Source organism: Dasypus novemcinctus, chromosome 5 (assembly GCF_030445035.2).
Source record: "Dasypus novemcinctus isolate mDasNov1 chromosome 5, mDasNov1.1.hap2, whole genome shotgun sequence".
NCBI lineage: Eukaryota > Metazoa > Chordata > Mammalia > Cingulata > Dasypodidae > Dasypus > Dasypus novemcinctus.
Window position 1 is genome coordinate 45,290,257 of NC_080677.1, and position 26,316 is coordinate 45,316,572.

General features: G+C 34.2%; 1 protein-coding gene across 11 annotated transcripts in view; it reads left to right on the plus strand.

The window, feature by feature from the left end:
* DGKB (diacylglycerol kinase beta) overlaps positions 1-26,316 on the plus strand; it is a 723,907-nt gene that overhangs the window by 308,717 nt on the left and 388,874 nt on the right. For all 11 annotated transcript variants that reach the window (XM_058296926.1, XM_058296928.1, XM_071215137.1 and 8 more), the window contains one exon: positions 2,755-2,915. In XM_058296926.1, coding sequence (XP_058152909.1) covers positions 2,755-2,915 — 161 coding nt within the window. The remainder of the gene's footprint in view (positions 1-2,754; positions 2,916-26,316) is intronic.

A 26,316-nucleotide genomic window follows, 5' to 3' on the forward strand; every position in this document is an offset into this window, starting at 1 on the left:
ATTTCTTAACAAACAGTTATTAGAGACTCTAAATTAAAATAATAGAAGCAAAATGGAATCATTCTCTTCTGGAAGTAAAATTTTTCTTGTATATTTAACGAGTTTTGATTTGTCTTTTTAAAAATTATATTTTTCTTGAATTCATGGATTTTTAAAATGAATGTGTATAGTTATTTAACCAATTTGAACATAGATAAATACAAAGAACGAGGGCATAGATATTATGAAATGAGAGACATTTTGGAATCTTCATATTCATGTATTCTCATCTGCAGATGTAATTTTCAAAATAGAATTGCTCTAAGTTGGATATGGAGGAAAAAAGGATATGGATATGGGGGAAAAAAGCTGTGAAAATATTTTCTGACTCAAAATATTGTTTCAAGTATGTGTGTATGTATGTGTGTATTCCTGAACTGTACAGCATTTAATATGCTGAAGTTATGCTCATAAGTGCTATTATATTGTTGCAAAATTTCTAGTCCTATGTCTTAGGCCTCTTACACTAAAGTCTTTTATAGTGACTTTTTTAGGCATTATCTCATTTAATCCTCACAACAAACAAAGGGTTTTACAGAAGAGGAAACTTATGTTTAAGCAGTTTAGGAACAAAGTAACACATCCAGGTTTAGGCTATAGTCTAAACTACAATATTATATACATACAGATATGTTCAAAAGAAAATATTAATTGTCTTACATGAAGATTTCTTTTCAGGCCATAGTGACCAATGATAAAATATTCATTTAAAATTTTAATTTGTTGAGCATTTCTTCGAGGGCAGATCTGGAACTAAGACCTTGGGAATAGCTGTAGCAAGAAAGATGTAGCCTACTCTGAGAATTGAGCACTATGGGGTTGCATAGGATGGCATCTGGTTTATTATTTTGGGAGGGTGGTGTTTTAGTTTCCTAGGGTGTTCCAGCAAATACCATGAAATGACTTGGGCTGAAACAATGGAAATTTATTCACTTAAAGTTTTTAGGCCAGGAAAATGTCCAAATCAAGGCATCATTAAAGCAAAGCTTTCTTCTTGAAGACTGGATAGCAGAGATCCATGGCTCCCTGGCCACATTCCAAGGCACATGGTGGCATCTCCTGGTGTCTCCCTTCCAGGTTTTGTTGAATTCAGTTTCTTACTTCTGTGGCTTTCTCTCTCTCTCTCCTTCTTTCTCTCTCTTTCTCTCTCTCTCTCTTTCTCTCTCTCTCTCTCTCTCTCTCTCTCTCTCCTTCTCTCTCTCTCTCTCTCTCTCTCTCTCTCTCTCTCTCTCTCTCTCTCTCTCTCCTTCTCTCTCTCTCTCTCTCTCTCTCTCTCTCTCTCTCTCTCTCTCTCTCTCTCTCTCTCTTCCTTCTCTCTCTCTCTCTCTCTCTCTCTCTCTCTCGATCTTTCTCTTTATTCCACTCATTAAGGACTCCCATAATAGAATTAAGACACATCCTAATTGGGCTGGACCACACTTTAACTGAAATAGCCTCATCAAAAGGTCCTACTTATAATGGGTTTGTAGTCACAGGAATGGATTAACTTTAGAAACATGGTTTTTTTCTGGGTTACATATCACTCCAAACCACCAAAAGTGGCTTCTGGAAAAAAAAAAGTGCTGTCAAAATGACCTGCAATGAGAGTAGAAGCATGCCAACCAGAGAGAAAGGCACACTCTGGGTACATAAAATAGCAGATGAAATGACGGGGACTTAAACGAGTTGAACCTTCTACTCAAATTGAAAGTGATTCTGAATCACTAGAGGGCAGATTGTGAGGAAGGAAATAGCCAAGAGTGAGGGAGAAGAGTCTACATAAGAGGATGCTGCAACAAGGTAGGCAAAGAAGAAAAGGTGCTCTGTGCTAAGATAGGGAAAGTGAATACACGCGTGTACATACACACTCAGAGCCATAGGGCATCCTAGGGCTGCCATAACAAAGTAACACACACTGGGTGGCTAAAACAACATGGATTAATTGTCTCCCAGTAATTAAGGTATCTGAAGGGCCCTTTTCCTCTGAAGTCTAGGGGATTGTGGTGGTCCCTTGCCAATAATCCATAACATTCTTAGGTTTGTGGCATAGCTCAGTCTTCCTCTGTCACATGCCCGTCTTCTGTGTCCAGAGCCCCTCTATACAAAAGCACCTGTCATACTGGATCAAGATTATACATTGATCCAATTTGGCTTCATCTTAACTAATAAGATTCTTTAATGACCCCATTTCCCAATAGGGTCACATTCATGGGACCAGGGGTTAGGACTGGAGCATATCTTTGTGTGTATGTGTGGGAAGGGGGCACAATACAATCCATAATAGTTAATATATATGTAAAATGGTTCCTTATTTAGATAAGGGTTTGATGAAAATGGAGAAGTCTAGAATATCATCCAGGTTTGTGACTTTCAGTAACTGAGTGAAGGGTGATGCCTTTCTGAGTTGGGTGCATGGGGAAGATATGGAAACCTCATGAATTTCGTTTCGAATATGTTGATATAGTTTTGTTGTGCAATATGCCACGAAGATGTTTATTTTGTTGTTGGGTATATTGAAAAATTTGTAGCACCGTAGAGAAATATGTGCTACAAATTAAGGCTAAAAGTAAAAAGTTGATATGAGTATAAGAAGATTATATTTAAGTTTTCATCTTGTGTTAGAATTTACTTACATGCTTTAATTAGCTTTAATAATACACGGCACACTCAAACATAAAATATATATCTTTTGTTATTTGCTTAAATTTTTCTCAAGATTATTTTTGTTCCCATTAGGTTATGAAGGTGAGAATCTGATGAAAATCCTAAAAGACATTGAAAACAGCACAGAAATTATGTTGGACAGATGGAAGTTTGAAGTCATACCTAATGACAAAGATGAAAAGGGAGATCCAGTGCCTTACAGTATCATCAATAATTACTTTTCCATTGGCGTGGTAAGATTTTCCAATAAATGTTCTATTTTACAAGTTCTGGATAATCATTGTATGTAAAGTGTTATACTATGAGGATGTACTAAAAATGAATAATTTATTTTATCTTTGTGACAGCAAAATACCTCTTCTAGTGGGCAATAATAAAGCTTAGCATTTATTTAAAGCAGAGTATCAGCAGTGGATTCATTTTTCATGTGTTATCAAAGGATTTTTTTTTACTATTTTTGTTACAAAATGAAGCTTAAATGATTTATAGATGACTTTAAGTTTTAAAATATAGAATAAATTAGTGAGAGTATGAAAACATTACATCAAATTCTAACTTACTTTTTAAAAATTTTTGATTTTTTAATTATTTTTTTTAAAGTTAATAGATCACACAAAATGTTACATTAGAAAACATACTTTGAGATCCATAACTTAATATTATCACAGTCTACTGGATTTTACATATAGACATTATTTTTAAATTTATAATTAGTTAAAAATATAAGAAAAATGCTACCACTACTCTCATGGTTAATAAGTAAAAAGGCTGTCTTTGTGCTTCATTTTTAAAAAAATCTTAGACTGAAAGTTAAGTTTCATTTGGCATTAGAAAGTTATTGAAATTTTAATCCTTATGCAATTAATAATTTTAACTGTGTTTATGTATTTAGAAAGTAATTATGGAGTATAAAACTATGTTATTTATAGCATTGCATTTAGTTTAATGCATGTCACTCAATACTAATTTTATGTCATACATCTCTCTCTCATTAAGACACACACATATTTGCATCTCTATCTAGTAAGCTATAAAAAGCCCTGATTAAACCCATGCACTTAGGAACCATACTCTGTAGGTAAGAATACTTGCTCTGAGTCTTTCAGTGAAATTTTGAATGAGTTTCTATTCATCCATCTCTACCATGAGGATTATTATTTCTTTCTCACAGAGTTGTAAATAATAAGATAATACCTTATAAGAACCTTAAAGAATGGTGCATAATGCAAGTTAAGTAAACGATAATTACTTATAATAATGATGATGATTTGCAAGAAAAAATGTGATGCATCTTGATCCATAGAACTCCTCCCATTTATATTGCTATAAATAACATTTCAAAAGAACAGCTTTATTGGTGTATAACTTGTGCACACTCATTTTAAGTATACTTTTGAATGACTTTAATAAATGAATTTAATTTTAGACCATTTTCATCACCACAAAAAGAGTCCTCATGCCCATTCATTGTTAAACCCCAGCTACTTCGCCCAGTTTTAAGCAATTATCTTTTTCTGCCTCTAATATATACCTTTCCTGGACATTTCATATAAAAGACATCATACAATATGGGATCTTTTGTATCTATTTTCTTTCACTTAGCATAATTTTGAGGTTCACCCATGTGAATTGTATCAGTAGTTTATTCCTTTTTATTGCTAAATAACAGTCCATTGTATGGACATATCACTATTTTCTATTCCTATTCCAGTTGATGTCCACTTGGATCATTTCCATTCAAGAGAATCCCATTCTATCGAGCACTTTTAGTGAATTTTTCTTTTTGGATACCATACTTTTCAGCTCCAGAATTTCTATCTGGTTCTCTTAAATAAAGTGTGTGTGTGTGTGTGTGTGTGTATTATATTTGATAAGTCATTGTCATCATACTTTCCTTAATTCTTTAAACATGGTTTCCTTTAGTTTTTTATGTTTATAATATATATGTTTTAGTTTTCATGTTTTTAATAGCTGCTTTGAAATCTTTCTGCTTAGTCTATGGTCAGCATCCTAATGGAAATAGTTTTATTGTTTGGCTTTCTTTCCCTTAAGTATGGGTCACACTTACCCATTTCTTTGCATGTTTCATAATTTTTTGTGGAAAACTGGAAATTATGTATAATATATCCTAACAACTCTAGGTTTGGATCTCCTATGGGAATTATTGCTTTCCTTTGTTTAGTAATTTGCCTGCTCTAATTCTGTGGAGTTTCTCTCACCTTTGGTGTGTCTATGCTATTGTCTTGCTTTCTTTTTTATTTTGTTAAACGTTGTTTTTATTTTAATCCTGAGTTCCTAGGAGTTGTTCCTGTGTCAGCACAACTGGCCAGAGTTTGTGCTCAGACTCGTTGAGCTAGTAAGGTTTCCTCCCTTTGCAATTGGATCTGTGTGTTGACTGGGAATGCATTCAAAATTCAGGCAACCTCTAAGACTTCTGTGATTTTTCTTATTGGCCAGCCCTTCATCACATCTGCTCATAGACAAGGCTTTGTATTTAGTCAAGGATGTATACTAGGGTCCTCTTTGATAGCTCCAAAGTGAGTATAAGTGCAGCCTTTCAGATAGCCTGGGATAGGCGATGTTATCAGGGCCCATTATGGCTGTCTCATTCCCCTGAGCTCTCTGTTAAATTTCTGGCTACTCTGCTAGTTGGATGCTTGCCCTAATCAGTTTTGCAAATTCAGGATTGCCACAGCATTGGCCTTCCCTGTTCATTTGTCACTGAGCTCACCCACTGTTTTAGACAAGTCTCAGGGATGTGGAGATTTTCCAGCTTCCATTTATAACCAAGTCAGCCCCTTCTGCCAGTGAAGCTGCTTGCTTTCCTTTGCTTACCCTGCCCTGGAAGAGCTATAGCACCAGTGAAACTGGAGAGTAACCCAAGAGCATCCCAAGGCAGAAACGCCATGTTACCAGTGTTCTCAACTGAGATTCAGTAGTTTTATCTTGAAAAAACACGACCCAATTTGTTGTATGCATTTGATTAATTTCTATTGGTTTTCAACAGAGGGTAATTTACCCTCACCTCCCCACAGGGGATGCTTGGCAATGTCTAGAGACATGTTTGGTTATCATGGCAGGGAGCAGGGATACTGCTGGCATCCAGGGGTAGAGTTAGGGCTGCTGCTCAACATCCAGCATTTCATAGGCCAGTCCCCCCAACTTACAACAAATTGTACAGCCCTAAATGCCAAGAGTGCTGAAGTTGATATTAGATGCCCAATATCAGGATTTCTAAGCAGAAAGGTGTAAATTCAATATGCTCAAGTTGTTGGAAAAGAAGCAACAGCAAAAAAAGAAAAAGAAAAAAAAAAAAAGAAAGCATGTATTAAAACTACAGCAACATCATATTAAATGAAGAAATTTTAAACATATTCCCATTTGGATTGACAAAAATGCAAGAAGGCTCACTCTTTCCCTCTCTCTCTACAGTCAGTATTGGAAATCTTACTAATTCAATAAAACATTAAAAGTAACAGCAGTGTTAAGATTGGGAGGGAAGAGTTAAAATGCTTATATGTATGAGCTATGTGAGGTAGAGATTATCTATAATTTAATCCTGGAAATATATTAAGAATAATACAGTTGGACTAAAATATATTAGGACTAATATAGGACTTTAGCAAAGTTGCCAAATAGGAAATCAACTTAAATATTCAATAGTATCCCATTATATTAACAAGAACCAACTATTATACTAAAAACAAACAATAGCAACAAAAAACATTAAAGTATCTAGGAATTAATAAAGAATATATGTGGCAGTTTGATATTTTTTATGAATTCCAAAAAAGAGATATAGATTATATTTATGAACTGGTCTGTTCCTCTGGATGTGATATCTTTTGATTGTATTAAATTCAAAGGTTTTACCTTTACTTGATTATGCTAAGATTAGGGCTTTGATTTTGACTGTGTCATTAGTGCATGGTCAGGATTGAGTTCCGGGCCCCTGGGTGTGTTGTATAAATGGACACTCACTCAAGGAGGACACAGAAAAAAAGATACACAGAAGAAGAGAGCTCCATAGGCATAGCAGAGGCCCTGGAAAGAGAGATGAACCGTTTGCCTGATAGTTTACAGCTGACCTTGTGAAGAGACCAGAGCAGCTGAGCCCAGAAAGAAATGAGCCCAGGAAGAGAGATGAGCCCTCTGCCAGCCTACAGGTGAGATCAGAACAAACTGAACCCACAGAACCTTAAGAGGGAAGAGGAAAGCTGAACCTTCCCAGACATCACCCGCCATCTTGTTTCAACACAGGGCAACAGAGTTTGGTAAGGAAGTAACCTTGAGTTGGACTCTTTAGGGTCTTGTAACTGTAATCTTTTACCCCAAATAAAAACCCTTTTTAAAAACCAACATATTTCTAGTACTTTGCATTAACACCTCCTTGGCTGACAAACACAATATAAAGACCAATATATAGAAAATGTTAAAACTCCATACAAAGATGTAAAATGACATCTGTATAAATTGAGATATTTTCTATTTTTCAGTGGCATAGCTTCATATGAAAATTAATCTATACACTATGTATACTCAATCAAAAGAAGAGCTGTATTTTAAGATAAATGAAAAGCTTATTCCAAAATATATATAACAAAATAAAAATCTATGAGTATCTAAGTAAATTTTAATAAAAAGTAAAGGAATAGAATAGAATAGAGTTTCTTACCAAATTAGGTACACTGTAAATTGATTAAATAATTATAATACAAAGGTAATATGAAAGAAAAGAATCCTTGGAGAGGTAGAGAGAACCAAATTAGAATTTAGTATAAGGGTAGCTCAAAAAGTGATTGGAGATGGTGGCTATCATAGCACCATATTGTGAATGAAATTAATATGTCTGAATTGTAGACTTGAAAGTGGTTAAAATGGCAAATTGAGTTGTATATATTTTACCACAATAGAAAGTTAAAAAATATATTAAAAAACCATTGGAGTCCACTCCCTTATTCTTAAGGGGGTGATGGTCACTCTTCTGTAGTTATTTCCTGCTGGTTAGGGTGGTAGTCCCTGCTTGACAGGGAGCAAACCTCTCTGGCAATTCTATTAAGGTCGAAAAAAGATGGGTCCAACACTGTGGTTGGAAATGGATGAAATCTCCGCAAGACTAGTAAGGTATTGATTCTGTAAGAAATATACTTAATTAGAATTTTGAAGATACATGGCCCCACTAAAAAGATAAGTAAGGACCAAAAGGGGGCCAGCTATGACATACTGGACCATGAGCATGAGAAAAGCCAGGTGGGATAGCCAATAACAGCTGAGGCCTCTCCTCTTAGAATTAGCAAGTAGAGGAATAATTTTTTTTCTTCTTTATTTTCTTTTAAATATTCAATTAAAAAAATATGAGGTCCCCATATACCCCCCACCCCACCCACTCCACCCCTCCCACATCAAGAACCTCTTCCATCATTGTGGCATATCCACTGCACCTGGTGAATACATTCTGGAGAACCGCTGCAGCACATGGACAGTGGTCCACATTGTAGTCCACACTTTCCCCCAGTCCACCCAGTGGGCCACGACAGGACACACAACGTCCAGCATCCATCCCTGCAGCACCACCTAGGACAACTCCAAATCCTGAAAATGCCCCCTAAATAATAAGCTAAAAGGTAACCACATAAGCTAGTGCTTGTCCTGTCTGCCTAGAGAAGCCTGCACCAAATTCCAGTGTGTATTTCCATCCTTCTCTCCCATTTCTCAGCAAGATCTATTCTTTTCCCCCATTTCCCAATAAATTCTTTTTACTGGCCTAACTAAAAAAAAAAACATTGGAGAAATGACACATTGCTTACTTGTTAGTGTTCTAACCACCTAGCTTCATATGTGGAGAAAATTTTGCTACATCTCAACCTCACACTATGTAAGAACATGCCAAACATATTAAAGATAGAAATTTGAGGGAAAGTTTAAAGCCTAATAAAAGAAAATATAAGAGAATATATATGTGACTTTGAGGTAGAACAGAAATAATTGAAAGGGTAGATTTTACTGAGTTTTGTTTTGAACAGTTTTGTTCAATTTGACTCAGAGTCTCTTTCATGATCATAACCTGGGGTTGGGAGTATGCAGGGAGGAGAGCACATCTCCCTCAGATCCATTCCTCCCAGTAACATGGAAGCTTAGTCTTTATGATCATAATCAGACCTTAAAAAGAGTTTAAGTTTTGTATGTCTCTCACCAAATTCACCTTCTCAAAGTTTGTAATTCTCTGCCCCAATCATTGAACCCAGAAATCAATGAGATGATCTGAGTCAATTCTCTCAAATGATTCCAGAATATGTAAGAAGTAGTGAGGTTAGAATATTGAAGAGGGTGAGAGGAACATCTCAACGTCTTACTGTCACCTGCATGAGAAGGCATAAACATCAATTATGTGGGTCTTGGATGGATACCTAATGTTTATTTGAAGTTGTCTCTAGGAATCCCATCACCTCCTTGTTACAAGGTGGTATCAATATTTGACACTAATGTCAGTAGAGATTTCTGCGTTTCCACTGCTGGAATTTAGAAGATGAAACTTTCGTGAATTCCCTTATGTATTATGCTGTGAATATTTACATATGTTGTTACATATGTTGCAAATATTTTCTCTAATCTATTACCAGCTTGTTTGCATGTATTATATATTATTTAACAACTGTATACCAATTGTCCACTCAGGAGACCAAGAACATTTCCAGCTACTATACCTTGCCCTATAATACAGCTCTTCCTCATTTACAATGTTAAGAATTATTCTGAATTTTGGGTTTTCACTTAAGCCTTTTTTTCCTTGCCACTTAATATTGTTTCTAAGATTCATTCACATAGAAGCTGAAGTTCTTTCCATATTTAGGTGACCAGATCTCAGTCTCTTAGCTGTACCTAATTGTAAGGAAATGAGTCATGTCTGCCTAGAAAGAAGAGGGAAATTGATGAAGAAATCACCATTTTCTGCCAATTCCTTCATTGTTATATTTTTCAAATTTAGCCAGAATTTTCGGGAACAATGTTGAATCAAAATTAATTCTAAAAGAGATTCATTTGTAGTAGGAGTCTATCAATTTTACAAAAGCATTTATTTAGCATCATGTTCCAGATACAGTTCATGATTATGCAATGAAAAAGAAAGAAGTTTATGTACTCACTGAGCTTACATTATAGTTAGGTGAGAGAGGATGATCAATCATAAGAGGAAAACAACTGGACATTAAAAGCAAGGGAGCCTAGCAATTAATTAACTAAAGTGCTGTTTGCTAACTTTCTTTCTAATTTTGTTCTTTAAGGCAATTATAGATCATCTCAAAAACCCAGGAAGAAAACTGCCAACCCACTGTATTGCCACCAAATACAAATATGCCAGTTTTGTTATCATAGTTGATTCTTCTTTTATTTGGTTAATAAAAAAAATTAAGCACATAGTTTTTATTGAGAGACACTAGAGTTATAGATCCTAGAGTTTTTTTTAAACAAATAAATTTATTGATACATATTAATAACGCATACAATTCATCCAAAGTGTGCAATCAATGGTATTTGTTAAATCATGTAGTTGTGCATTCATTACTTCAACATTACTAGAACATTTCCATTATTTCAATAGTAATAATAAAGAAAAAACAGGAAAATTCCTCACCTCTCAATCTCTCTCTGTTTTCCCTTCTGTACTTAGCTGCTATTTCTGGCTATTCTTGAACAATTATGTATTTGTTTATTAAGCAGTTTTAACTGAGATATATTCACACACCATATGATCTGTCCACAGTGTATAATCAATGGTTTTTAGTATCATCACAATGTTGTACATTCATCATCTCAAAAATTTTAGAAAAACTTCATTGCTCCAAAAAGAAATACTCCATACACCTTAGCTTTCCTTCCTCAGCCCTATGTAACCACTAATCTAATTTCATCTTTATAAATTGACCTATATTTACATTTTATATAAATGGATCATATAACATGTATTACTCTGTCTTCTCTTTCACTTAGTATAATGTTTTGTTTTATTTTGTCTGATAACATTTTACAGTATTAACTTATGTTTGTTCAGCTTCAAAGAAAAATGGCTTTATTTATGCAATTTTACCCATATTCATATTTCACATAATATTTTAATATTTCACACAATATATTTAATTTATAATAGGGCAATCATACAATATTTGTCCTTTTGTGTCTGGCTTGTTTCACTGAACATGTCCTCCAGGTTCATGCATGTTGTCATATGTTTCCTGACTTCATTTCTTCTTACTACTGCATAATCTTTGAGAATATTTTAGACACTTGTTTTTATACAAAGGCATGCTTGTTCATCAGCTGGGAATTTACAAGTTGGTTCATTGGAAATTTTGGACCTTAGGCAGGCACTAACCTTTTATCTTTTTATTATTTTTTTAAAGATTTATTTTTTATTTATTTCCCTCCCCTCTTCCCTGCCCCCATTGTCTGCTCTCTGTGTCCATTTGCTGTGTGTTCTTCTGTGTCCACTTGCATTCTTGTCAGCGGCACCAGGAATCTGTATCTCTTTTCCTTGCATCAGCTCTCCATGTGTGCGGCACCAGTCCTGTGCAGGCTGTGCTTTTTTGTGTGGGGCGGCTTTCCTTGTGAGGCACACTCCTTGTGCATGGGTCACCCCTACCTGGGGGACACCCCTCCATCGCACGGCACTCCTTGTGTGCATCAGCACTGTGTGTGGGCCAGCTCACCACACAGGTCAGGAGGCTGTGGGTTTGACCCTGGACCACCTATATGGTAGGTGGATGCTTTATCAGTTGAGCCAAATCTGCTTCCCAGGCACTAACCTTTTTAATGACAATTACTGGTGACTTTCCCTGTGTTAACTAAACCAGAAATGATAAATAGGCCATATGTCTCCTAACTATGATAATTAGAGACATTGCCCACTGATTACCATGCATTTTACAAATGAAACCAGACTCATCTGTAGAGTCTCTTTCAATATAGCAGTCTGACTGCCACTACCAATAAGTCAGGGTTGTTCCAAAAGATTAAACCCTTTCACTTTTTCTGGCATACACCTTTTTGTTCACCTCTCATCCCCAAGACAAGATGTAGATCACTTTTGACCCACAGCCTTAACCTCTCTTGTTGCTCAAATGTGGTCTTTAAGCCAAACTCAGCTTATAAATACATTACCTTCCCCCCAGCATGGGCCCTAGAGTTTTAAGAGTGAATTTAAAATTAAAAAAAAAAAAAAAGAGTAATTAAAGAGACACATTACCTCAATATTAGAACTTGGAGTTTTATGGTAGAGAGGGGCATTAAAAATAAATGAAAAATTTAATTTACTGAAAATTACGCTCTCAAATCAAGGGCATTCTAAAGATGCTGTCTCCAGTCGGGACCAGCCACCTCCTCAGAGAGCTTGTGGAGAATCCAGTTCAGAATGAGTACAACTACTCACCACCACACTAGAGTCCCTTCATTTAAATCAATGTAAGATGTAAGGGACCTGGAGAGCAAAAGTTGACCAAGACTTTAGGGAGAAAACTGGGTAAAGTGAATAGGGAGAAACTTCTGAATAAACTTGACATGTATACTTGGTGAAGAAAGTTGTGCTAGGCAAACATAATAGATTTTATGAGGTGCTTTAGACTATAGTCTAAATTTTATGGAATTTTGAGGCAGAAAAATTTGTGTACTTAAAATAGATGGAATTACAGAGCATTTCTACATATTTTTAAAAAGCATTACTATATTGGAAATGGTGCTAGATAATGTTGATCACAGGGAAAACTATAGTAACTCACGTTTCCACACATTTTTAAAGGCTGTGCTAGTATGAGTCTTTTATGGGCCACAGAAAATCATGTTCTTAAAGGAATCCCATTCCTGTACCTGTATACCCATTGTAGGTGGAGTGACATTTTGGATAGATTTAAGGGCCTTTCATTAGATTGCCTGAGCCAGGGTGGGTCTTAATCCTCTTACTGGAGTCCCTTATGAAGGGAGGACTAAAAACTTGCATACAAATAGGAAAAAAGCCACAGAGACAAAGAGAAGTCAATGCAGATGAGCCAGCACTACCAGTATGGGCTGCATGTGCCTGATAGCCCACGGATGAACTCAGGAAAAATGTGAGCCTGGAGGAGAAGTCAGAGATTGGCAGAGTCACCATTGTGTTTTGCCACATGGCAGGAGTCCAGGATCACTAGCAGCCAACATTTGGTGAGACAGCATCTCTGATGATGCCTTGATGGAACATTTACACAGCCTCACAACTGTAAGCTTTTAACCTTAGAAATTCCCATTGTAAAAGCCAACCCATTTTCTGGTATATTGCTCCCAGCAGCTTTTTGCAAACTAAAATATGGGCTTATTCAAAGGAAATTTTTGGAGGATTCTGAGAAGATGGGTCGTGCACATGATCCCCTTTGTTCAATCACTTTGCCTCTCCTGAGTCAGATGGATGCAGAGAATTAGTTAGGCCTTTGGCTCTGCTGAAATACTTAATTCAGGGATTTCTTCCCACAAGGCTGAGTTAGCACCTGGGTCCCAAGCTGTAAGGACTGGAGACAGCAGACCTGAGGAACACCTGAGGAACACAATATCTGTGGATTTCCATGAAAGGAAACACACTGGACCTGCACAAGTATGCCGGGGCTTTCTGGACCCACAGGGCCATGAAATTCCTGAACAGGTAGGTTGAGTTTCCTGCACAGGCACCTGCTTCCTGGTTTTCCTTCAAGGGCAGGAAGAATTTTTAAAAGATATTTTAAAAATTTACATCCTTCAAGCAATATATAGGTTTTTGTGATTATCCATGAAAAATTCATTAAAATCGATTTCACACATGGCCACAAAGAAAACTGCTGTATTTTTAAAAAGTAGAACTCATAACAACAAAGTAATCCAATACAAGCCAGTTAGAAGCATATAATAAAAAACTAATCTCAAGAATCCTAACACTAAAAGTTTTAAAACAGGTTCCTGGATAAATTGCATCAAAGATGAAATCCAAAGAAAAACTGCAAACTATATAGGAAAACATTCATGCAATTCTCTTATAACACATAAAAGTCATAGATGTAAAGATATGGATAATGGAAATAATCAATACATCTTGAAGCTATTTCTTGGAAAGACCAATCAGAGAAAATACCTTGAAAATTTGATTAAGGCTAACAGGTGAAAAACACAATATATTATGAACGGTAATTTGATAGACCAATGATAAACTGGAGTTTTAGGAAAATAAGAATATTCTGCATACCAGAATAAATAATAAATATGTAGGGAACATAAATACTGATTTATCGAGCCACAAAGCAGTAATTCTAGAAATAAAAATGAACAAAATGATACAAATATATTGATATACTGTAAGGATTTCATGCAAGCATTATTCTAAATAATATTTCCATTAAGTTGGAAATAAATACTGAAATAACATTATTTAGAAGTCAACAAATATATGCAGAGTTCATATCAGAAGCCATTTGGGTTTGGTAAAAACTGTATACAGAAAAAATACTATAACCATCAATGATTTTATTATTTAAAAGATGAAAAACAATGAAATATTTAAATAAGGAAAAACTAAGAAGTAAATAAAAATTTCGGAGGTAATTAACAAAAAATTAAAGTAAAATTAATAAGGAAAAAGCAACACATTTATAATGATAAATAAAACCCAAAGTGTTTTTTTCCTAAAAATATATAAAGAAATCCACTAAAATGTGGAAAAACTTTCTCAATGGAGTTAAATGAATGCACAGCATAATAAATTTGGAGATATAACTATAGCTATGAACATATTTAATTACTAAAGTATATTCTATACATCTCCATGCCAACAAATTTTTTTTCACATAGAAAAAATGGAATATTTGCAGCCAAATATAAATAGCTGAAAATTGCACGAGAGGAAAAAGTGCAAATCTAAGCTAGTGGTTCTGGAACTCAAGTGTATATCAAAATCACCAGGAGGGTTTGTTAAAATGCACATTGCTCATCTCCACATCTAGGTTCTTCTTTATCAGAAGGAAAGAAAACTCGTCCAATAATTTGCATTCCTAAAAGTTTCCAAATGATACCAATGTGCTTTTCTGGGATTGCACTTTGAGAACCGTTGCTCCAAGCATATAGAAAAAAAGGAAAAGTTAAAATGTAACAAAAAGAACTACTAAAACCAGCGTTAATTCTTTTTACCCTTTATAAGAACAAAAATTTTTATATTTTAAAAAATTATCCCAGAATAGCTTAAAATGGAAGTTTCTCTAATTCATTTTATATAGTTAGAAAATCTCAATATCAATAACTTTTGTAAAGATAATTAAGAAAAGGAATTCCATATGTAAATATGGATGCCTCAACTGTAAAAAACAAAATTAGCAAATAAATTCAAGTAGTATATTTAAGGATTAAAACCTATTGACTATGTAAGCCAAAATGGGTCAATGTTAACATAATTATTTAGTTTAAATCAAAGCCAGAGTTGACCTTTTTAAATAAAAAACTAATGATAAATCTATGTAAAGCATTTTCTACAAATCATGTTAATATTCACACACTAGATGCATTCTAAATAAAATCAAGAATATTGGAATTTATTTTCCACTATTTCCGTCAACATTTTTAGAAAAGTTGGCTAATTTACTAATGTAAAATTTTAATGTTATATAAATATTGAAAATTAAGGGGCAAGATTATTATTATTTGAAGATGATGTGAGAACACATATAGTAAATATGCATCAACTAAAAATAAAACTACTAAAACAATATAAGGTGGGTGAATATATATATGCAAAATTCCCATACTTTTCCTTTATAATATCTACCTGTTAATATGTTAATATGACTATAATTAATGTCACAATATTAGCAAAACTATAATTACCAAGGCTTACATTTAATAGGAAAGGCACATGGCATATATGAAGAAAACTAAACAATTTTATATGAATAAGACCTGAATAAGAAGTCACTTAATATTCTTATATGGGAAGAACTGATATCATTGTCATCACTTCTCCCCAAATTGATTTATACATTTATTCTATTGCAACTTAGAATAGGGTTACTGGTGGTTGTTTTTTGATTAATTATAATTTGCAATTGGACAAAATGCCTGAATTATTTCTGAAATAATTAATTTTCTATGATGTACAATTTCCCTGCCATGTGCTAACTACTATCAGTCACTGTAACTAAAATATGACAACACAAAAATAGATAAATAGAACAGACTACAAACTTAGAACAACAAAAAAGATATTCTGGGAATTTAATATATGTTAAATGTTAAAATTTCATATAATTGGCTAAGAATAAAGTGCAAAATAAATTAAGTGGTTCAATTGTTTATTCATTTGAATTAAAAATAAATTTTGATTTCCATTTCAAACCCAATAAATTAAAAATATAATGGAAGCAATACACTTGTAAGGAACTAGAAGAAAATATACAAGTATATTATTTTATGTAGAAGTCTCTGAGGCAAGCAGGAAACTTAGAATGCATAAAGGAAAAGGAAATTACATCTATGTTTACAAGACCCTTTAAAAAATACATATGTTGAAATGCTCATTAAAAGTTAAAAGACAAAGAAACTATTTCCAAAATAAATTATGAACATGAGTTTTATAAGTTAAAATATAGAAATCCTAATTTTTAAAAATTCTAATAGAAAAGTAGATTGTGACAAATAATTATAATAAATAGCACAGGAAAATGTTCTAATGTTAGTAACAGAAAATGCAGAATTAGGCTATGAGCAACCAAGTTTCCAATCAGGTTATTAAAGATCAATAATTTTACTGGTAATATCTAATGTTGACAAGCACATAGAAAAATGGGCACCTTTATATTATGTGATAGACTTGTAAATTAGAAAAATCCTTTGGAAAATAATTTGGTGATATTTGTTATATTTAAAACGTGAATGTGCTTTGTTCCATCAGAACCAATTCTAAGAATCTGTTCCCCCCTGCCACACACACACACCCACAAAAAAACCTTAGCAATGCTAATTACATTTAATAACATGCAATTGGGAACAACTTAAATGTTTTTCAATTTGAAAGTGACAAAACTGGAAAAGAGGTCCCTAAAATACATTACATAAAAGAAGCAAATTGGATTGTTCTTCCAATTCTTCTTTCGTGAACAGTGACAGTATAGAAGTCACCTTCGGCAGATGTGGGGATTTAATGTGTTACAAACTTCTAAAGATTGTACAACAAATACTAGCACTAGTAGTGCTCAATAAATGTTAGGGGTCATGATGGTGATCAGATATGAGTGTTTGTTGTATAGCTCTGTCTCTATGAGAATATAAAAATGTCAGCTAATATAGACACTAAAATATTAACAATGGGAGGATATGGAGAGAGAATGAAACTTTCATTTCTTTGTATAATTAAACAATGAGGTGGGTCCATAAGAAACCTTTAGAATTTTATAGCACTTTTAAAATGTATTTAAATATTTCTAAACCCACTACTATGACTTTTAAATTCTCATTGAAATATTTTTTTATCCTCATCTAAAGTCTCTCTTCTCAAGTTGTTTCAATAATGATTTGAGATTTACTCTGATTTTGTTGGTTAGATCCAATTTTGAGTGGATAAAGACTTTAGCTGCTATTTTACTGATTCTTTTTCTTTCAACATTCTTGTGGCTTTCCCTTTCATTCATTTGTATGCTTTAAAATATTCTAACTTTCTTGTTTTCTTGATGACTGTAACTTTTCCAGTCTGTAACTGCACTAGCCCTGCCTTGTCCTGGTTTTGTCTTTATGGCTTTCGGTTAGGACAATTTCTGTACAAAGTGCCATACTTCTAGGAACTGTAGACTCCATACTCCATGAAAACTCCCTGTTCAAAAAAAATCACATTTTCCCACATTGCTACTCTTAACACATGTGAAGAGTATAGTTCAAATTAACATGCATTTGTCTTGAAAAATCAGTTCAGTCCTTTTAAACATTAACTGCACTGTGGCATATAATTTAGCCAAGCAATATAAACAGAATTTCAGTAAGGAGGGTAGTTCTGGCAATATCAGGGACAGGGGAGTGGTAGCAAACATAACTATTCATAATGGAGGATCCCGTTACCCAGATCAGCACAATATTCCTCTTATGGGCCATTTACTGCGATTTATAAATAGCATGATTGAAAACATTTTTCTTAACTTTTCTGAGGGTGTATGCTGTATTAATATTACTTTGGTATATGAAAAATCTAAAATATTGAATTATTACAGACATTTACTTTCCTAGTGCTGATGAGTATTTTAGTCATGAAGGAGTTCATTTATTAGTTTATTCAATGAATATTTCTGAGTGCCTGCTCTAAATCCCAGGCTAAGCACTGTAGTAGATACAAGGATGAACTTGGTAACAAAAGAAATGGGAATGCCAATATATTAGGAGTAAAACAATACACTCATGCATTCTCCTCTATGTGTGGTGAGGAGAGATGCAAGTTAATAGGGATCCAGGGAATTAGTTTATTTTCCACTAAACTGTTAGTATATAGTTATCTTATTTGCTATAGTATTAATTTATTTTAAGGAATATCTACCCTAAAATAGATACAAAAACATTTTAGACCATATGTTAGCAACTACTGTTCTGAAATTAGAACATTGGCATATAACAAACCAAATCCACAAACATCTGTATTATCTTTCAATTTAATTTATGGAGAGAAATTTTAAGATTACTTTGAGCCAGACTGCAGTAGCTGCAGTAGTATGACTATGTGTTTCAACCATAATAAATGTCAAAATAATGAAAGATTTAAGCAAACCCATTTCTTAAATGTAATAGTGGTCATCTTTGCAACTGAGACTATGCATAATTATGCATAGTTAAGACCTATGAATTATCTTCCCCACTCCCTAGGTCTTTGAGGCCCAGTCTGAAAAGCCCACGGAAATGCTTCTAGAACATAAATTACATTTGGTTTACTGACATCGATAGATATTCAGCCACCAAATAGTGCTCATGTAAGACAATCTCAGCCCAATTCTGTTTTCCCTACGTAGAGTATTGATTTTGTAGCAGCTGTTAATCATCTCAGTAACTTCCAATCTGGACACTCTTCAACACAGAAGTCAGCTCTGTGAGCAGAAACGAATTAGGCAGTATGGATTTCAAAGGCTTCTGGAAAGGTCCTCCAGCTTTTGTAGAACATATCCAGAAACAAATTAGTACCACACACTGTGTAAAGAGAGAAAGCCAAGATTAAAATGAAAACCTTATTCATATTAATTCTTCTGAAATCTGAAATGCGTCTATGCTCACTGTGAAATTATCCCCTGAGTCTGGAAGAAATCTGACAAAGACAAGTGGACTTTTACTGCTCCATATATATTACCACCTAAATGCCCTATCAAACAGATATTTGCAGGGTTATGATTTAATATCCTTCAACTTTCGTCAGTCACTAAGAGCCTCTTATCTGTAGCATAGGAAGAATATTGCTTAATTCTCTTCACCATAAATTTCAGACTAGTGGGAGAGTAGTTACCAATCAAAATACCTTTAGTAATTTGTTCTTTCTTATATTTTTCCTGTGCCTTTACTGACAACTTCAAAAGAAATACTTTAAATGTAAAAATTTAGCAGTGTTCACTGATTGGTTAAGGAGGTAGATCAGGAGTTCTTAGCCAGGGGTCCATGGACCCCCAAGGAGTCTGTGGAAAGATTTCAGGGGGTCGGTGAGCTTGAATTGAAAAAGAGTCACCTTATTATCTTTATATTCTCTGACCTCTACCTGAAATCTAGCATTTCTTTCACTTATGAATGTATGCAATGAATTACAGTAGTATTAATTTCATACCACATTACAGTTGCTGCATATCTCAAAAAATCATTTATACTCATCCATTCTGAGAAATTAAGGTAGTTATTAGACCTGATGCTAGTTGGGTGTTGTAAGACTTATCTGACACTACATTCTGAGAAGGGTTTTCACTGACTGGCAAAGGGGTCTGTGGAACAAAAAAGGTTAAGAACCCCTGAGGTAGATATTTTTTCTAGTACTGAAGTCGCTAATATTGGACTCTGAAAATGATTAAAATTTGTGTTTTCTTGAATTTCATTTTTTTGTCCATTTCATCTACTTCTTTACTATATGTATTATATAATTTTAAACATTACCAGGTTTTATGTTATTTAGATTTAAAATTTTTGACCAGTTCTTTTGGACTAAAGATAATTCTGTCATCATGATGACAACAATAATTGTCATTGACATGTGGTAGAATACCTAAGAAATGGTGTATTTTAATAAGGAATCTATCACCTAAATGAATATTTGGATTCTACATTTGAGTAATTGAAAATTTATGGCTCATCATAGTAATCAATGAGGACTATAATGTTCATTACATAAAGAAAAAATCTGAATTATATTTTTCCCATTTTGTGACAGGAAGACATGTATAATGAGATTAATTCTATATTGGTAAAACGATGAAAATTTATAATAGGTCCTAATTTTTACTGAAATTTCTGATCTCTGAAGAAGATAAAATGTATTATTTAATTAAAATATTTAAATAAAATACACAATATTTAAAAATAAATGAATAAACTCTTTGGGGAAAGAAGAAAATATAAAAACATGTCAACTCTGTTTTTAAAGAAATCTTTATTCTTAGGTATAATTTCTGAGCTATAAAAGAATTATTTTAGCTGACACCACTTCGTTAGCACCCATATGCTAAGCCAATCAAACAGGCTTCTGGTGTCCCCCTGTTTGTTTCCCCACACCCTCACTATACTCAGACTTCCATGGGTATTGTCCTCACTGGCCTCCAAATAATCCAGCAGCACTGTATTTCTGGAATATTTTGCTGCACTTAACCTTGACTTACTTTGTTTTTCATGAAATTATTTTCTTCCATCCTTGGACTTCCTTAACCCCATACTCTCTTGAATCTTTTCATTATTCTTTGACCACCTCTTTGGTCTGTGTCACCTTCATGGGCTTAGTTAATATATTATCAATTAACAGTTCTCAGTAGATAATAAATGATCATTTAGCCAGGAATGAATAAAAATTCTATAGTATACCAACCCCCAATCAGATATCTTTATCTTTCTCTTGCTCACATTTGACTTAGAACATTCTCATTGTTAGAAAAAAGCAAATAGTATAAAATTCACATTAAAATTCAAACAAAACTTTCTAGATATCTATAAAGGTAAATCATGTCATTCTTTTGAATATTTCCAACAATTTTAGACAATGGAAATATTTTTAAGATTGTCTAATATGCATTGAAAAATAATGATGCATAATACATTTTCCATACATGTATTTCAAAATAGGAGGTCTCCTTAAAAATGTTTTAAAATATAAGAGTGGCCGCTATAAGACTTCAAAGATTTTAACAGAATTTTTATTGTCTTATGATCATTTAATTTCTGGGACATAATCTTTCCTAATGTTCCGTAGCTAATTTAATCTTACCTGGTTTGAGCTGTCATGTGTTTTTAATGACTAAACTTACCAGATCACAGCTAAGGATTTTTTTAATGTTAAAAAAAAGAAACAACTACACTCTAGCTAGGAACTATAATCCTGCAAGTGACAATGATAAATGAGAGTGTGTTCCTGAAGATGTAATTAATCTGCAACAGGGTCAGAACAGCTCCTTAGGTAAATGAAACTAAATCAACTGTGTAGTCTATAATTAACTTACAACCATATTAGTCCAAGTGTAATATTATTCATTATATATGTAAGGTATTATTTTCTCCATATGAAAGTTGTAATTTGCTAAGTAATGATTAACAATTCATCTTAATACTTTACTCATATTATCATAATATAATTGCCATACATTTTCATTTTATTCCATTTGTCGTTTCTATTTGAAAGGCAGAGGTAAATGTGTATCTTCTACATTGTATGTACAACAATGAGTAATTTAAAAATAGGGCAGGAATTCTTGTGATTAGAGTAGTTCCCAGACTGGTACACATTACAAGTTCATTTTGGACTTGTTGAAGACCTGGAGGTATGTATGATAAATGTTAAGCCAAAAGCAGAGTTATAGAACTAGTTCACATTGAGTACTTATTAGTACCGATGCATCATATTAAGTCCTACAAAAAAATGAAAAAGAAATAGAGACAGGAATTTTTGACCTTTCAAACCCTTATCATTATTTTTATTCCATACCAATCATTCTATATTAAGTACTGAATGTATAGCAAGTTCTGTCACTCAACTGTCACTAGTTAACCAGGAAAGAGCTTATTTGGTGCAAAGTAAGATACTTTTTTGACCTACCTTCAAATATTTTAGGGTAGCAGGGGAAAAAATAAGACAGAAAAAAAATAAAACACGTTTTGATCAGAACTTCTGAGAAGACACACTACTTTTAGCTAAAAATGGGGAATATATTGACTCATATAACTGGGAAATCCACAAGTGTTTCTAACTTCAGTCTAGGTTTCAGGCCTCCTTAATATCATCAGTTCTCTATTACTTGTTCCATCACTTAGTTCTATTAATTGGTGTCTTCTTTTCTTGCTGGGTTCCCAATTTCTTTCTCCATTTCTGGCTCTGTGCGCCTCTATTTGGCCTCATTTTGCATTCAGGCTCTCCTGATCTGGTGAAAACCCAATAGGATGCTTGAAGTTCAAGATCTATAGTGGAAAGACACATTCTTACCTTTCAATTCCAGCAGAAAATGCTAGGAAGATAGTTGACTGAAATATTTTTGGACATGTACTCAGGACTGGTGTCATAATTTGTGTTGCCCAGTACAAAATAAAAATGAAAAGCCCTTTAATGTATATATTAAGAATTTCTAGAATGTGACAGGAGAACACTAAACCAAGCACTGGTCCTCTTAAGGGTGGGGCCCTGTGCAACTGCACAAGTCCTGTGACCACAAAGCCAGCTCTGCACGTACTCATTACTGCAACTACCACCGCAGTGCAGGTCATAACCACACTGCACAAAGGTATGGCTGATGGTGGCAAGTTGATTTCTACCTGAGCCACAGAAAATAAGTTCCCCATAGTAAAGAGGTTCTGTTATGACAAGAAGGGGGAAAAATGCTTGACAGTCAACACCAAAAAGATGCCCAGTAGAAGTTATTAAAATCTTCAGTCACTTAAGAAAGGAAAGAGAAGACTAATGCAAATAAAATTTAATGCAAATTTTGTTAGGTTGCATATACATGCAAGTAACTTTCTTTGGTAGTGTGACTATTATTAAATATCATAATAAGTGATATTTCCTCTAAAGAAATTTTCAATCTAGCTAAGGAGATTTGAAAAACTATGATAGATATCATAAAGGGGGTTATTCTGCTATTTACTAAAATTGAGTTGCTATTTCTGACTTGTAAATATTTTTACTGAATAGAGTAGATAAAGAGCACAGTAACAAGGTAAACAAATGTACTGTTTGTTACAATAGGCTATGTTATATCAAGGTAACAAAACCCCCATAATCTCAGGCCTTAAAAAAGTTAAAGATTTATTTCTAACTGATGTTATGCGTGCATCACAGACCAGCATTCTGGTTGTGCTAATTCAGGGCTCAGGCTGATAGCGCCTGCCCCATCTGGAATATCACACTTGGCTAAAGCAAGGGGATGGGGGAGTAGTGAATTCAACTCTGGCTTTTATAAGGCTTTTATCCAAAGTTGTCACAAATCATTTCCACTTACATTTTATTGACTAAAAGAAGTCCATAAAACTGCAAGGAGCAGAAAAGTTTATTTTTCACCATGGACTTATTAGAAGAACTAGAATATTGAGGAATGTATCATAGCCTTTTTGATAACCAAATATTCAGTTTAATTTCTGCCCCATACCCAGTATACACATGCCCTGAACAATGTTGTCAATCCTGAAGTTCCATCCAGTCTCACCCAGATTAGTTCAACGTCCAATCACTGGCTCATTCATAGTTGCTTCTTTAGAAAATAATAAAGTTCCTTAAGTCGTCTCTACTGATCTGGAGATCTAGAACTAAAAAGACAAGTTTCTGGCCCTCTTCCTCATCAATTACTGTGTGATAATGGATCATGAAAAGGATAACCATAATAAATGCCTCTGTTCAGAAGGGAAAGAATGGAGTTGCTCAGCAGACCATGGTTAATAGGAATTCTTATATCCTATAAGCAGATATCATAAGGTTTCTAACTCTGGGAATGTGTGGTACAAGCTGATTAAGGCTTTATTTTTGTTCTCCAGAGGCCCCATTGCTCATTGTTATCCATGAGCTCTTTTCTCTGGTCTTTTCCATTATTGTCTTTGACCACATCTTAGGTAGGCACTGGGTAATATTTTCTTTTGGAAGGGATGTTAGGTGTTCTTGGTATACCTTATGCTCATATACTTGGGGCTCTATGGGTCATATCAAGCCTTTTAGAGTCACAATATTATTTAGTCTATACTTTTTTTTTTTTAGTGTAGTTCTCTGAAAAACTTAGTTGGCTTCTAATTTGTTTGATTCCAGTCAGCAGCATGATCAAATGCCCACACCAACAGTGTCTTTTAAGGAGTGACTAATTTTTTTTTTAATTGAAGAAATCTTAATCCTATAGCTTCGAGGGAGACGACATCCCTAACCATTAATTTTTTTCCCTCTGAGCCCCTTTTCCAACGGAAAGAATTTAACTATAATCCACAACCTTTGCCTAACTTTTCTTCAAAACACCTTAATCTTTCAGAGGGTCTAACAAAGGATATGAAGGTCATAGTTCTTATTTCATTCTTGTCCTGAGACAATTTAATAAATTGAAAATGTTAATATATATGTGTCCATACGTGTATTAGCCAAAAGGGTGCTGATGCAAAATACCAGAAATCTGTTGGCTTTTATAAAGGGTATTTATTTGGGGTAGAAGCTTACAGTTACCAGGCCATAAAGCATAAGTTACTTCCTTCATCAAAGTCTGCTGCCATGTGTTGGGGCAAGATGGATGCCAATGTCTGCCGAGAGTTCAGGCTTCTTGGGTTCCTCTCCTCTCAGAGCTGTTTCTCTCTGGGCTCAGCTGCTGTGCTCTCTCTACAAGGCCAGCTGTAGGCTATCAGGTCAATGGCTCTGTCTCTCTCCTTGGGGCTTCTGTCATGTTTAAGGAGCCATCTCTATTCTTCTGAGGTCTTCTCCTCTGCATTCATGTCCTGGGCTCTAGCTCTAAAACCCAACCTTCCTTCTCTGTGGTACAGTTTTTCTGTGAGCCCCCGCCCACTCCTAGTGATGTGCATGACCCAGTCAAAGCTTTAATTATTATTTAATCAAGAAAAAGTGAAACTTCTGATTCTAATATAATGTAATAAGCCCGGAGGAACAGGGAAGTTCACAAACTTAATCCAATAGCTACTTTTGGAATTCACAAATAATGTCAAATTGCTACAATACCTTCATATTTTTTTCTTTGCAAAAGCAGTTTTAATCCCCCTTTTGTTTGCTCTAAAACTATCTCAATTTAAATTTGTATCATATAGAACTGAAGGGAAGTTTCCTCTTCCAGCCCTAAAAATTGTCAAATTTATATATCTTTATATTTATCTTTTTATTCCCGCTGCAAACTCTCCAGTCCTTTTCTGTGCTCATCTATTTTTTGGAATACCTTGCCAAAAATCACTAACTGCAACCCCTTTACATACTACTGATATATTTTGTAAACTCTCTTTCTAGAGTTCAAGATATTTAGGTATATGATTCACTTCTGTTTCACATGGGCATGAATCACCTTCCTTCTTACTTCTGTAATAGTTTTCTCAATGCCCACCATCTTAGTTCTAACTGCTAAACCAATGCCTGATTTTTTTTTTTTTTCTGTCATGGTAGTACACCCTAGTAAGATACTGCTCTCTGTTATAAAATAGTGACAAAAACAAAAACAAAACACCCTAAATCTCAGTGTGTTAAAAGCCACAGCAGTTTATTTTTCATTTAAATATGTGTCCAGCATGAGTTGGCAGGATTCTCTGATCCATGTCATCCTAATTCAGGGATATTATTTCTGCAGTTTGGAAAGTTGATGGTTGCTTGGCAGCAGGAGGGGAGTATAGTGAATCTGTGAATCACATACTGGCTTTTAAAGACTTCTGACTTGTAGTAACATGCGTCACTTTGGTTCACATTCTTTTCTTTCTTTCTTTCTTTCTTTCTTTCTTTCTTTCTTTCTTTCTTTCTTTCTTTCTTTCTTTCTTTCTTTCTTTCTTTCTTTCTTTTCTTTCTTTCTTTCATTTCTTTTCTTTCTTTCTTCTTTCTTACCTAAAGCAAGTCAAATAGCCCCTCCTAATTTCTGAAGAGAGGTGTACAAAATTATGAGCAAACAATCCTAATGCTCATAATAGCATGGATGCATAGACAGAGAAATCAAAATGATAAAAAAACATGACAAAGATAAAATGTTTAATAATAAAAGGAGATTGGAGACAATAAAGATAGAAAGGATGAAGTAGTAGCAGTTATAAAGGAAAATGAGAACACTAAAAAAATTTAATTTTAAAAAAAGACATTTTGGCATTGACATGAAGAAGCATCTGACAGTAGAAATACAAGTAGGAGGGAATGAGATGGTAAACTGACATTTGGGAGCGAGCCTAGAAAGCAGAGAAAGAGAAATAACTGACTTATAGGGGGAAAACAGTTTTATGGGTAGGGAAAGCAAAAATAGA